Below are 13,460 nucleotides of genomic sequence, written 5' to 3'. Positions count from 1 at the left end.
TTGTTTACAGGGCTAATGGGGTCTGTGGGAAACTGCAAGCTGTAGCATATTAAAAAAAAAAAAAAAAAATCAGGCAGTAGGGGAGTGGTTCTCAACCTGTGGGTCATAACCACCATAGACCTTTGGGAAAACACAGATGCTTATGTTACAATTCATAACAGTAGCAAAAGTACCGTTATAAAGTAGCAACAAAATAGTTTTATGGTTGTGGGTCACCAGGACCTGAGGAACTGTGTTAGGGGCTGGAGACCTGGCTTCCAGAGGACCCAGGTGAATTACGTCACCCACATAGTGGCTAATAACTGGCTGTAACTCCAGCTCCAGGGAACCGGGTTCACCGGCTTCTGTGAGCACTGCTGCATGTTGAACACAAACACACATGCACACAGGCAAATCACCATGTACATAAAATAAAAATAAATAATTTTTAAAAGCAAGCTATGTGGCCTTAGAATTGAGCTCAGCGTGGGTAATGCTTGAGCCTGGACATTCCCTGGACATTCCCTGGACATCTTCTCTTTTCTTTATTGGTCTGTAATTTATTATATAGCTCATTTGGGCTTGGATTCAGTATCCTCTTGCCTCAGTGTCCCAAATGCTGGTTGAAGGCAGAAAATGCCACCCCAAATTCATTCTGCCTGCTTTTCTTACATCTCCTCACTGGATTCCCTTCTGCTCCCCTCTCTTGTGATGCTGATCCAGCCTGCCCATCATGACAGTGGGCAATGCTAAGTCTCATCTAAGGGATACAGAGTTGGAACCAACCCTGGAATGCCCACCACATGGGCATCTGGGGTGTGTCACTCCATGAGGCTGGGTTGTGAGTACCAACCTTTGCTCTATCTGCTTTCACCATGGGTCCAGGCCAGAGTTGGCTTCCCTGCCAGTTAGAAGGTGGTTTCCCTATCAACCTCTCTTAAACTATGACCTCAATGTTTTAGCTCATGTTTGTGGCCAGCTTCCAGCTTTGAAGATGGATATGTGTTATTGAGCTTGGACAGGGGCATTGGTGAAAAGACAGAGTTAGAATATGACCTTTGGTAGCTATTAGTCAAGCCAACGCTCCTATGTATCAGAGGGTGCCTTCCAAAATACCCAGTGGGTGCCCAATACCTTGGATAATACTGAACTTATGTATACTATGTTTTTCCATATAGATGATTGGATTTAATTCATGTTAGTCATAGTAAGAGATGAACAACTAATAGTAAACAGAACAGAACAATATGCTGTAATAAACTGCCAGTATTATTATCTGTTCATGTGCAACAAAGTTTGCTTCAGCTCTGAGAAATCACAGCAGTTTGTCTGATAACCAAGACAACCTCCTAGTGACTAGTGGGTGGGTAGTGTATACAGCATAGATGCTCTGGTCAAAGGCAATGTCCCTTTGTCCAGAGAAGATTCATATCCCAAGCAAGATAGGATAAGAAGGCATAAGATTATACATGCTACTGAAAATGGTATATGCAGCTTAAAACGCATGAATTATTTCTAGACATTTTAATGTTTTGAGACATTGGTTGGCCACAGGTAAGGACAGCAGAACTGCAGATATGGGGCCACTGTTGTCACTGAAGCCTGACTAGAACCGTCTTCCCTTCCTTCAGAACACCTCCAGACCATGGAAGGTGGATCAGGGACCCAATCCTCACTTGAAAGTGCTTCTGAATTCTAAGCTAAATCTAGCATGTTGGTTGTTGACTGTGTATTCAAGCTCTGTGTTCACACGGTCACTGGAACTCACATTCCATGTTTATGTGCCCTGTGACTGTGTGAACAACTCAGATAGCCAGAAAGGGGGGAGAAGAGTAAATCTGTGCTGGTAGACCCACTTACTCAATGAAATGGGGTGCCTAGCTGCCTTCAGAAGCAGTTTGCTTCAGATGAGGTGGGAGTTGTGGGCAAGACCAAGGGCAGAAAACTAACCCTGAAGATGTGGTCAGCCTTGGAGGAGAATCTAAGAGTTTAGTGTCCCCAAGGCCAGGAGGATCGAAGAGTGACATGCCACAGGCCACCAATGCAAAAGGCAGGAGGGCTATCACCTGCTTATTCCTCACCCCAGATGACTCAGCCCCACACCCCAGTTTATTCAGGAGCAGAATACAGGAGGGCAGGGAAGATCAGAAAGGTGCTGGGGCATTTGATAAGGGAACGGTCTGCTGGTACCTACAGGAAGCTGTGGTTCTGTAAACAATGCCCCAGAGTTCTGGGTGTGAGAAGGCGTATGGGACATTTGGCTGGGAGATGCTCCTGGGCTGAGGGCAGCATCTGTGCAGGGCCCAAGAAGAGGGAAATTGGGGCCGACTCAGCAGTACCTTTGTTACCAGTATGTCTGTCGGGATAGATTCTCAGCAAAGGGATAGTTGGCACACAGGAACTGAATGGAGGACTGAGTGGATAGATGATCCAGTGTAGCTAAATTCTAAACAATGCACTGGGTAAGGGGACAACAAACTAGCTGTGAAGATAAAATAGAGAAATGAAACAGTGGCAACAGGCAGAGAACTCAGGCAGGAAGATGGCTCAGTCAGTAACACGCTGCTGGACTAGCCTAACTAGTTAGCTCCAGACCAATGAGAGACCCTAACTTAGAAAAAAAAAAAAAAGGATAGCTCCTGAGGAATGACCCCTGAGGTCAACCTCTGAACTGCACATGCACGCACACGTGTGGGTACAGTGTACCTGAGGCTGGGGAGGGAAGATGGCAAGCTGTATGGCTGGGGTTGCTGCTAGTCTGAGGTTGGCCTAAGGGAAGGGCACAATTGCACACATACACAATCTGCAGACACATACACCTGCACACACACTCAAATACCTGCTCATACACACCACACACATACACACACATGTACCACACATCTGCACACATACCTGCACATACAAATATACACACTCCTGTATATGCACACATATACCACACACCCGCACGCACACATATACACACATCACACACCTGTATACACACACACCTGTTCACATAAGCATACCACACACACCCATATACCCCACACACACATACATGTGTACATACACATTGTACCACACCACACAAGCACACACACTACACATGCACACACACACAAACATCACACACATATCACACAAACACACACAGGGACATACACACACTGCATATGCATGCGCACATGTGGGTACAGCTGTACCTGCAGTTGGGGAGGGAAGAACGGTGGGCTGTGTAGCTGGGGGTGCTGCTAGTCTAAGATTGACTTGAGGGCAGGACACACCTGCACACACACACATACACCACACAAGCATACACACATGCACACCACACACACATACCACAGCTCTGGGTGGAAGGAAAACAGCTTACTGAAGGGAGCCAGATGCAGAGAGCAGCCCTTGGACTTGTTTAGGGGCAGCAGCAGGTACCAGATGAAAAGCTCACTCATATGTCAGTTGGTTTTGGTTTTGGTTTTTTCTCTTTAAAGATTGATTGGTTGATCGATTGGTTGATTGATTGATACGTGTTTTGTTCAAATATGTATCTGTGCACTGTATGTGTGCATGGTTCCTTCAGAAGTCAGAAGAAGGAGTCAGATCCCTTGGGACTGAAGTTATGAATGGTTGTGAGTTACCATGTGGGTGGTATTCAAACCTGAGCCATCTACAAGAACAGCCAGTGCTCTTAAGCACTGAACCATCTCTCCAACCCCTCCTATTCACTTTTGATTTCTGAACCTGGCAGCCAGACATGTCAGGTAAACATATTATCCTGAGAGTGAGGGGAGATGGCCAGTGGGTGTGGGGTTGCACATGCTTCATAATCTTCAGAGCCTCTGCAGCACATTCTGTGCCCCCCTCCTCTCGTTACACTTCTCATGCAGACATGAGTCAGCAGGCTTTTCCCATAGGGAGAAGATAGTCACTCTTTTAGGATGTGCTGCCCTGCACTCTCCGAGTTAGCTTGCTCAGCTCTGCCATGGTAACATCTGCAAACAAACTAACCCGACTGCATTATGATAAAACTTTGTTTACAAAAGCAGTTAGCAGGCCAGACATCTCCTTGTACATAGTGTTATCTTCTCTTTGGAAGTCCTACGAGGTCGCTGCACTGTCACTATTAATTAGTGTGTGAAACAGAGAGGCCTAGAGACAAAGTTACTTGCCTGAGTTCATAAGAGTATGAAGTGCAAAGCCAAAATTTGAATCCGGACTGGTCTACCCTAGAGTCCATGGGGTGCCACCCACATACACTGCCTCCCTGTGGGCCATGAGGAAGCAGGGGCATGGATCGACTCCAGCTCCTGCTGACTTCTCAGAGGCATTGACCACTTCCTGGAGTATCAACCCTCCAAGCCTCAGTTTCCTCATTTGAAAAATGGGAACGATGGTAGTATGTATGCCACAGGAATGTCAGGATTAAAACAAGCTTAGTGTGTCAGGTAGCAAGCCACAGGCAGACATTGCTCCTGCCACGTAGTTCTAGCACCTGGGTTCCATGCATGTTTTTCTATAGTCTCCTCAGCTGGACCTGTCCTGCCCTGCACCCAGCAGCCCCTTTGCACCATGATGTCATGTCATGCCCCCACCCCATCCCCACCCCTTGTCCTTATTTACCAAATGCCCATTGAGTGCTCTCAGTCCGGCACTGCTGGCTCTGTGGGTGAAGTGTACTGAATGATGGCTGTCCCAGGAGAAGTCTGTAGACAGTGAGGCCCAGAGCTCTAGAGCCAAGCAGGCCTTTGAGGAGAAGCTTCATTGTGACTTTTCCCAGTGACTTAGAAATAGCCAGGTTGGCTCTGGCTGACCTGAGGGGAGACAGTGGCCCCAGAGGCATCCCTCCCAACTAGGGGAAGAAGGCAGGCGTGGCTCAGGACAAGTGTGGGTAGTGGCTCTGGAGCTGCCTGCAACCCTCACCATTGCTGGCTGGTAAGCTACTGGAAATGAGGAACTGGAGACTTCCTGACCAGCTGGAGAGAAATCACAATTTTCTGAGGAATTAAAGTCCCGCCCTCCTGGCTCCTCATTCTTCCTTCCCAACACGGCCTTGTTTCATCTCATCTGGCTGCTGCAGTACCCTGCCTTCCAGGGCCTCTCTGTTCAGCTCTGTGGAGAACAGAGAGTTGGTGTTGGTTCTAGCTAGGGGTCAGGGTTAGAGCAGAGCCCTGTCTGGGGGAACTGCTTTTCCGTCTCACAGGAAGGCTCTTCACTGCATTGAAAGAAGCTTTGGTAGAGCCTCAGCCTGGCTCAGTGACTCCCTCAGTGACAGACAGTGATGTGGGGCTGAAATGAAACCTTTCCTCCTCAAGTTGCTTTTGGTCATGGTGTTTTACCACAGCAGTAGAAGCCCTGACTAGAACACTGCCCTACAGAGGGCCTAGTGGGAAGGCACCGGCTTCTCCACAGGCCTAGGTGGGGTTTCATCTAACCCAGCCATTGCTAATGGGAATCTAGGGTCTAGAAAACAGTCACAGAAGACCATAGGAGAGATTCTCAGGTCAGATCATACTTGGCTTCTACAGAGATTTCCTTGTTGATGGTGGGTATGAGAGTTCAAGGGTTTCACCATATGCTGTCTTGGTAGGGCAAAGAGTATCAAATGCCACCATCAACACGGAAATTGTTTGTAAGGTGAAAAAAATCTTAATTCCTTGAGCATATTTTTGCTATTGTTTTAGTTGGTCAAATTTATATCTTTACTGGGATTTCCTGCTATTTTTAGCATCATATCTTGTTTTATGAAGTGAAATTCACGTGACATGAATTGCACATAAAATGCATGTCTACTCATGTACTTCACAGTGATATACTGGGTGATCCATGGACAGCTTTTAAATCAGACCTTGATATTACAAGGACACCTAACCTTGGAAGCTGAAAACAGATAAGAATATATGATTGAGGGATCATGATTTACTCTGATAATTTTGTGTGCACACGTATGTTCATTTGTGTAGTAGTATATATGTGCATGTGTGCACATGCATGTAAAGGCCAGAGGACAATCTCAGATTTCTCTCCTCAGGTGCCATCAACTTTGTTGTTTTGAGATAGGGTCTCTTACTGACCTGGAACTTGCCAAGTAGTCTAGGCTGGCTGGCCAGTAAGCCCCAGGGCTCCTGCTGTCTCCACCTCCCTAGCACTGGGATTACAAGTGTACACCACCATGCCTGGCTTTAATATGTGGGTTCTGGGGAAGCAAACTCAGGTCTTTATGCTTGCAATGCAAACACTTTACCAACAGAACTCTGGTACGAGAAATATAGGATGTTAGCTGGTTTGACTCATAGTTCACCCATCCCACTAAGATGGTCTGGAAAGCAGCTGGCCTTGGAAAGCCTCCTGCCCACACCCTTGGCTTCCTTCTCATCCTGTGTCTCTGCCCCCATTTATTGTTCTTTCTTGGAGCCAGGGCCTGTTCTCATCTCATCCACCTCCTGGGACAGACCCCAGCAAAGCGAGAGTCTAGGATGGATGTAGACAAGCAGCAAGTGACTGCTCCGTTCCATTCATCTCACAACTGGGTACAGTTGATTATTAAACCAATCTCAAACTTGTGCCATGCCCTCTGGGAAATTTCTTTGTGTTTTCATCCATTAAATGCCACCTTCAGTCCAGCTTAGCTGCTTCGTGAGCTCAGCAGAGACATTTTAGCAACTTTTGCTAAGCTTCATCCAGGCTCCAGTGGTCCTATGTTAAAGTCTCTCTTGGTGACACTTATCACTGGGCTATTGTAACTTATCATTTTCTATCAGAATCCTGCCCTTGTAGGGCCTAGAGGACAAAGAACTATCACAGGCCTGTGTTGTCTCAGGATCTGACACAAGGTGCAACACACTGTCCCTATATGGGAATCAGTGGATGAGTGGGTAGTTGGCCAAGGTAGGAGATAGATGGGTCTTTACTCAGGGCTCCATAGCTACTAGTAAGAACCAGGGCAGACACAGTGCCAGTTAAGGACCTACCTATGCTTGCTTTTCTCTGAGTTTTGCTTTTGAGGTACTAAATCTACCTCAAGAAGCAGAGCTCGGAACCCACTTGGGCCTCTGTCTTAGGAACTGTAACCTAATGCATAAAAACATTCTCAAATTTTCCTAAATATTTATCAATCCAAAGGTGTTGAGACACTGGAGGTGAGATGGACAGAGAAGCAAGGACCCATTTTACTTTGTTACTTTGTTTACTTTGTTACTTTGTTTACTTTGTTACTTTGTTTACTTTGTTACTTTGTTTACTGGAGGCATAATTTTTTTTTTTTGCAACCTACTTTTAATAAGGGTTCAACTTCTCTAGCCCACCACCCAGCAGAGGTAATGGAAGAGAAATTTATTAGGATATGATGGGAAGTGGACCTGTTCAGCAATAGTTCTTTGGGGGTGAGCTCGATCTTCTTGGGCAACAGTTCAGTCCTGTATCAAACACCAAAACCAACTTAGCAGCTGCAAACTAGTCCTCTAGGCAGAGAAACAACAGGCACACCAGCAGCTACAGTCCAGTCCTCTCAGCAAACAGACACCAGACAGCTATAGTCCAATCCTGATGAAACTTCCAGGCTCACCAACCAGCCTGAGGCGAGGCTGCTGAAGCAGCAAGCTGCCACAAGAACCTCACAAGCAGTTCTTGGGCAAGTTTCTCTTAATGGCAGTGTTATCCCAAGTTGAGCTCAGCAACGCTATGTAAGGTGAACCAATACCTGTGTGTCTTTAACAAAGAATAGCAAGGCAGAACAAACGAAACCAATGCTCAGTGCTCGTCTCCCATTGTCTGTAACTCCAGCTCCAGGGAATCTGACATGTGTACACACACACATAAAACTAAAATAATTTTTTTAAAAGTATTCAAAATGTATTTACTGTTATCCTTTGGAATTCTTGAATTCTAGAAAAGATACATTTGTTTATGAAATTGAAAAAATGAAGTTTAAAATAACTGACTTTTTTTTAGAAAGTAGATGGATGCAATTTCTTTTCTTTCCTTTTTCCTTTTTTCTTCCTGGCTTGAACTAGTAATTCCCTAGTGATCTGTGCATTCTGTCACTAGCACAATAAGCCACTGTTGGTAGCAGAAAGGCTCCCATATTCTGTGATGATGATTTTTCTTTTTTTTTTTGTTAAAAGCTGGACTCCTTTCTCTCCTACACTGGTTACACTGAGGGGAAGGTGGGAGCTTCCATTGTCCCCATTAAGGACTGGAAACCTCTAGCTAATTAGAGAGTATTCAGCGAATAGATGTCAGCCTATTGTAGTTCTGTTGGGCTTTCCTGTGAGTGAGTCAAGTGGGTGGAGGCTTGAGGAAGCTCAGGAGGAAGGAGTAGTGCCCCACCTTAGGATACACTCCACTTCCTTTCCTGCATAGGAACACTGTACATACATGTGCATTTTAAATGTGCAATGAAGGAGGAGCCCTGGTTGGGCCTCAGCAGACTCAGGCAGGAGTGTTTACACAGGCAAGAGCTTTTGGACTAGGTCTAGGGAATACATGCAAATGAGGAGAGCAAAGACAGTCAGTCCTGAGGCCCTGCTTTCTGTTTACCAGGAGCAAGAAAGTGTCCATGACAGTAAGAACTGCTAGCCCCACCAGCCGCCTAGCTGGGATGGCACAGACCCAGCAGCCAAACCACCATGTTTTCCAAAAGGAGCCTCAGGGACTCCTAGTGCCTAAGCAGCTTCTACTGGCAAATCATTGCTAGCACTTGCCAGCTTCAGGTGAATTCAGTAAGAACCAGCTGTGTGCCTGCATCTCCATCTAGAGTCTGGTGGCTTCTGCCTTTGGCTTATGCCATTGGCTTCTGCCACAGTGGGAGAATTCTAATGTGCCTCTGCCTGGGGCTTCCTAATTCCTGTTTAGGAGATCTGCACCTGCAAACTCATGATAAACCATAACACCATTGGCCACTTCTGCTCCCCATTCACGAATACACAGAGTTGTTTTACAGAAGGTTCCCTAAGAAGGAATGCTGTAGCTGCCCAGGTGAGAATTTAGTTGAGTCAGACATGAAGGAGTCTGACAAAAATATGAAACAGTGTGACTCTTCATTGGTTTCATGTTTCATAAAAATATTACTTATGTTAACATATAGCTTCCTTATGTTAAAATTAATTAATGTAATATATTTAAGTTTCTCTATTTTAATCTCAAATGTAGCAGAAGTTGAGAAAGAGAGAGAGAGAGAGAGAGAGAGAGAGAGAGAGAGAGAGAGAAACACAGTCGGGAAGTCTTAGGCATCCTCTTTTTCTAAAACCAGATTTTATTTTAGGGCAATGTTAGGTTCACAGAAAATCTGAGTCAGGACTGCAGTGGGAAGAGCATGCAGGAAAGAAAGGCCTGCAGATGACCCCAGCAGAGGCTACTCACCTCTTACCCTGCTTTGTCAGGCCACACAGCTACTATAGTGAATCTGGGTGATCCACCAGAGTCTGCAGGACAAGCCCTCTGGACCCAGCCATGTAGAAGGATAATGTCCCTAGGGACCACCCAGGAGGCTCTCATCTTTAACCATTTGATAGACTCTGAAAATCACTGCCACAGCATGACCTGAGTCTCCACACTCATATTGGGGAGGCCACTGCTTACATGTGGGCCAGGCACACTCAGAAGTCCCTAGATGTGTGTGCATGGTTCATGGGATGGATAGACAGTTTTTACCACATCTTCAAAAGTAGGGGTAAAGAGTGCACAAAAAAAGGTTAAAATCACTATATTATTAAAAGCCAGCACTAACACAGCTGCATCCACTCAAAATCACCATCTCAGCAAACACTGACCTAGCCGCCACACCAGGTGCTGTACAATGGGTAGGGTGTGGAGATGAGCAAGACCAGATGTGAACCCTATGCCTGAGGGACACAGACTCAGTCATGTAATCATACAGATGTGCATTTAATCTCAGGCCAGGGATTTCCCTGGAAAGGAGCCCAGTGGCTGGACTTAGTCCATGTTCAGGTTTTATGTGGTTATTTTTTATTTGGTAATGTGTTGCCTTTAAAAATTGAAAAGGATTATATAGTGATACATTTTTCTCTTACCCACCTACATTCACAACCACCATCAAAAGACTATCCATGCTTGAAGGGGGTTCAGTCTGCCTTCTGCCATAAGACCAAGAGGAAACGGGAACGCTTCCCTGAAGATGCCAATGGAGGTCTGGAAGGGCTGTGTGATCCCACCTAGGACCAGGGACAGACCAGGTTAGCTTGGTGAAACCAAAAGTTTAACTGGGGTTACTTACAAGGGTGTAGGTGAGGCATTACCTGAGGAGTGTGGACATCTTGTGAGCTGCTGCCACATCACCAGAGTCTCCTGCACTCTAGCAATCCTTCAGCACTTACAGGGCCTCAGGAAAGGGCAGAGCTGACGCTCCAGCACCTGAGTCCCTCAGGAGCCCTTCAGGTACCTTGTTGAGGGAAATGTTAGCGACCCCAATCCTGTGAGACTCTCTTGTAGCTAATGATAGTCGCTTTGATGTGAGACAGCAATATAGCCTTGTGGTTCCTGGAGAACAATATTCCACATCAGGGCACAGCCCAGACAGAGGCAACGGCTTTGCATGTGTCCTGTGGTGGAGGCAAGCATGTGAACTTGAAAAACTAGAGTTCCGTGTGGCTGGAGTATAGATAAAGGCAAGAGGGTCCTGGGTTCCCAGGGGTGGGAGTGTGCTGCCCTGTGGCCCGTTTAGCATTGTACACAGGGGGTGGGAGTGTGCTGCCCTGTAGCATGTTTGGCATTGTAGACTTTTTTCCTCAGAGCTCAGAGAAGCTACAGAGATGTAACTGAACCCCAGTGTCCCTGGGATTAGCAGCCTGGTGCACAGCTTGGCGAATGGATTGGTGGAGAAAGCAGCCAATGGGACCTTACTTAGTTCAGGTGGGACATGATGTGAGTCAGTGCTGTGAATAACGAGGCGCCGTGGACCAGGTGCCTCTACAGCACCGTCTGTTTCCCAGTGGTCTGAGGCTGGGCATCTGGATAGGGTGCCGGCGCTTTCAGCATGGTCAGACTCCAGTGGGGCTCCTCTTGTATTGTTGCCAGAAGAAAACTGGAGAAGGGGTTTTCGGACCTTCTCTATGAGGTACATCACCCCTCAAATTCTTCACTTCCGGACACCAGCACCTCGGAGAGGAGACTCTCCTGAAAGGTCTCAGATTCTCTTAGTCTTGGAAGCACAATCTAAATATTTGCCTATAACGCAGTTAACTGACTGGACTGTTTGGTGTCCTGTGAAAAGCCATAGACAGAGTCTGTTCTGGTAAAGTGTATTTGTAACGTCCCTCATTGTTTTGCCCCAACACCTGATGAGAAACAACTGAAGCAGGAAAACTTTCATTTGGCCCATAGTTTGAGGGAATACAGCAGCAAGCCTGGCGGGCTAGGCAGAGCAATGAGGAGGCGTGGCTTTGATGGTGGGAGCCTGCAGCTGCTTGCTCACATCTCCGTGGATTTGGAAGCAGAGAAAGGGAAAGTCCATACTCAGCTGGCTTTGTCCTTTCTTATTCGGCCTGGGACCCCAGTCCATGGATGGTGCTGCCCACAATAAGGGTGGGTCCTTCCCTCTCAGCTACTCCCCTTAGAAACACCTTCAAGGTGATTCCAAATCCAGTCAGAGGAGAGACTAGAAACCATCTGCACCCTGGCAAGCGCCCCCTGTAGCAGGAAGTTGTTAAAGTCCTGACATAACGATTGTAGTGTTTGCTAATTATGACCCATGCGTGGTGGCTGCTGTTGTCTGGGTGATTATTTTACACTAAAGTGTTCCATCCGACTCCCCAGAATGGCCCATTCAGAGGAGCAAGAGGTTGTCCCCTGTGCCTTCATCCGCCAGAACTCTGCCAACTCCATTTCCTTGGACTTTGAGCCCGACACAGAGTACCAATTTGTGGAGCAGCTGGAAGAACGGTACAAATGTGCCTTCTGTCACTCGGTGCTTCACAACCCCCACCAGACTGGCTGCGGGCACCGCTTCTGCCAGCACTGCATCCTGTCTCTGAGGTGAGTGGGCAGGGCCTGCAGCTCTGACCGCAGCTGACCAGAACCAGATGGTGGTGTTCCTGGCTTCTGAGTCTGCTGTAACCACAGGGCTGTAATTGAGGTTTGGGGAGTTGTGGTTTGGGAAGTGCTCTCCAAGGCTCCTGGCTGAGAACTGAAGTGTTCTTTGTAAGCAAAGTAATCTTTGCTTACCGCTCCTTTGTGGACATTCACGCTGCCTTAAAGTTCACACTACAGCGGCCCCGCAGACACCGTCTGTTCCTTTAGCTGTCTATTGAAGAGGGCACACAGCTCCTGGTACCTGTGCTGTGGCTGCCCTGATGATTGCTTATTTGGAGTAGCAGGCTGTTGTGTTTATAAGGCATCTGACTGCAATGGGGCTGGCTGGCTGCTGGGACCCTGCTTTGCCTGGAATGGGTTGAAGTAGGATCAAAGTCAGAAGTCAGATGCAGGTCAAAAAAATTGATGATCTCCTGCCTTTTAACTCTTTACTATTTTGTGCTAAAAACTTAGCTCTTTATTACTTGTGCTTAAATAAGAACTAATACATCTGGTGATTAACATACACTGTTTAGCAGCAGAATTATGTAAAATTTTTATTGCTCCCTTCACTGGCCAGGCTGATTAATTTTTTTGTGAACCAGAGAGGAAGGAAAGGAAAAGAATTGAGATTCTTTACATAGGCAAATATTCACAGACACATGTACAATCATATACTCACACTCTGGCGGGGCCTGATTGTCTCAATCAACTCCATAAGTCTGTATGCATGCTTACATACACACACATATACCTACATATGTACTTATAAACAGATGTATACATTTGGATGGATGGATGGATGGATGGATGGATGGATGGAGAGAGTCCCCCAAGCCACCACATCATCTTTATTTCTTTTCTGTGGCCTTTTTATACCTTCTTAGACAAAGGTTCTTTAGAGAATTACTTCATAGACAAAATGTTACACAAAGTGGGAGTTACAGAAGGATGCTGATATTAAGTTCAAAGCAGTGTTTCATTCTATATGCTTGTTATAAATTCAAAGCAACAGTTTCCTACTGGCCTTGCCTTACCATAGTAAACGCCTGTGGCTATATCCTTGGGCCTGAATGCTTTTCCTTGAACACAAATTAGTCTCCTTTTAGTATAATTATGAAAGCTCATTGTATTTCTTATTATGAAGCCTTTACTTACTCTTATGAGGAGGAGCACATCCTATTTTTGATTCTAACTTTATTATATGTTACTAGCAAAACAGTTAAAACTACCTCCTAAAACTTTCTCCCTAAGATTATTTGAATCAAATCAGGAATTCTATAAAATCATTAATTCATCTAAACAGCATTTATGAAAGTTCATCTTTATGATGATCTGCAGGAAATCTGATCAATAGATGTAGGCTTATGCCCAGGGATTATTATATTAATTTAATAATGACAGGAAAGGCATACCAGCTACAAAAAGCAATTCTGAGATGAAGTCTCTTTGGGGCCTTGCCTCTCAGAGCT

General features: G+C 46.0%; 1 protein-coding gene across 1 annotated transcript in view; it reads left to right on the top strand.

Annotated features, from left to right (window-relative positions):
* Positions 1–13,460, top strand: part of Traf5 (TNF receptor associated factor 5) — a 44,285-nt gene that overhangs the window by 8,831 nt on the left and 21,994 nt on the right. Inside the window, exon 2 of the mRNA XM_034513432.2 lies at positions 11,734–11,952. Within this exon, the coding sequence (XP_034369323.1) occupies positions 11,735–11,952 (218 nt within the window). The 5' untranslated portion in view covers position 11,734. The remainder of the gene's footprint in view (positions 1–11,733; positions 11,953–13,460) is intronic.

This window comes from Arvicanthis niloticus, chromosome 10 (assembly GCF_011762505.2).
Source record: "Arvicanthis niloticus isolate mArvNil1 chromosome 10, mArvNil1.pat.X, whole genome shotgun sequence".
NCBI lineage: Eukaryota > Metazoa > Chordata > Mammalia > Rodentia > Muridae > Arvicanthis > Arvicanthis niloticus.
Note: the sequence above shows the minus strand (reverse complement) of the source record. Positions and strands in the feature narration are given on the sequence as shown.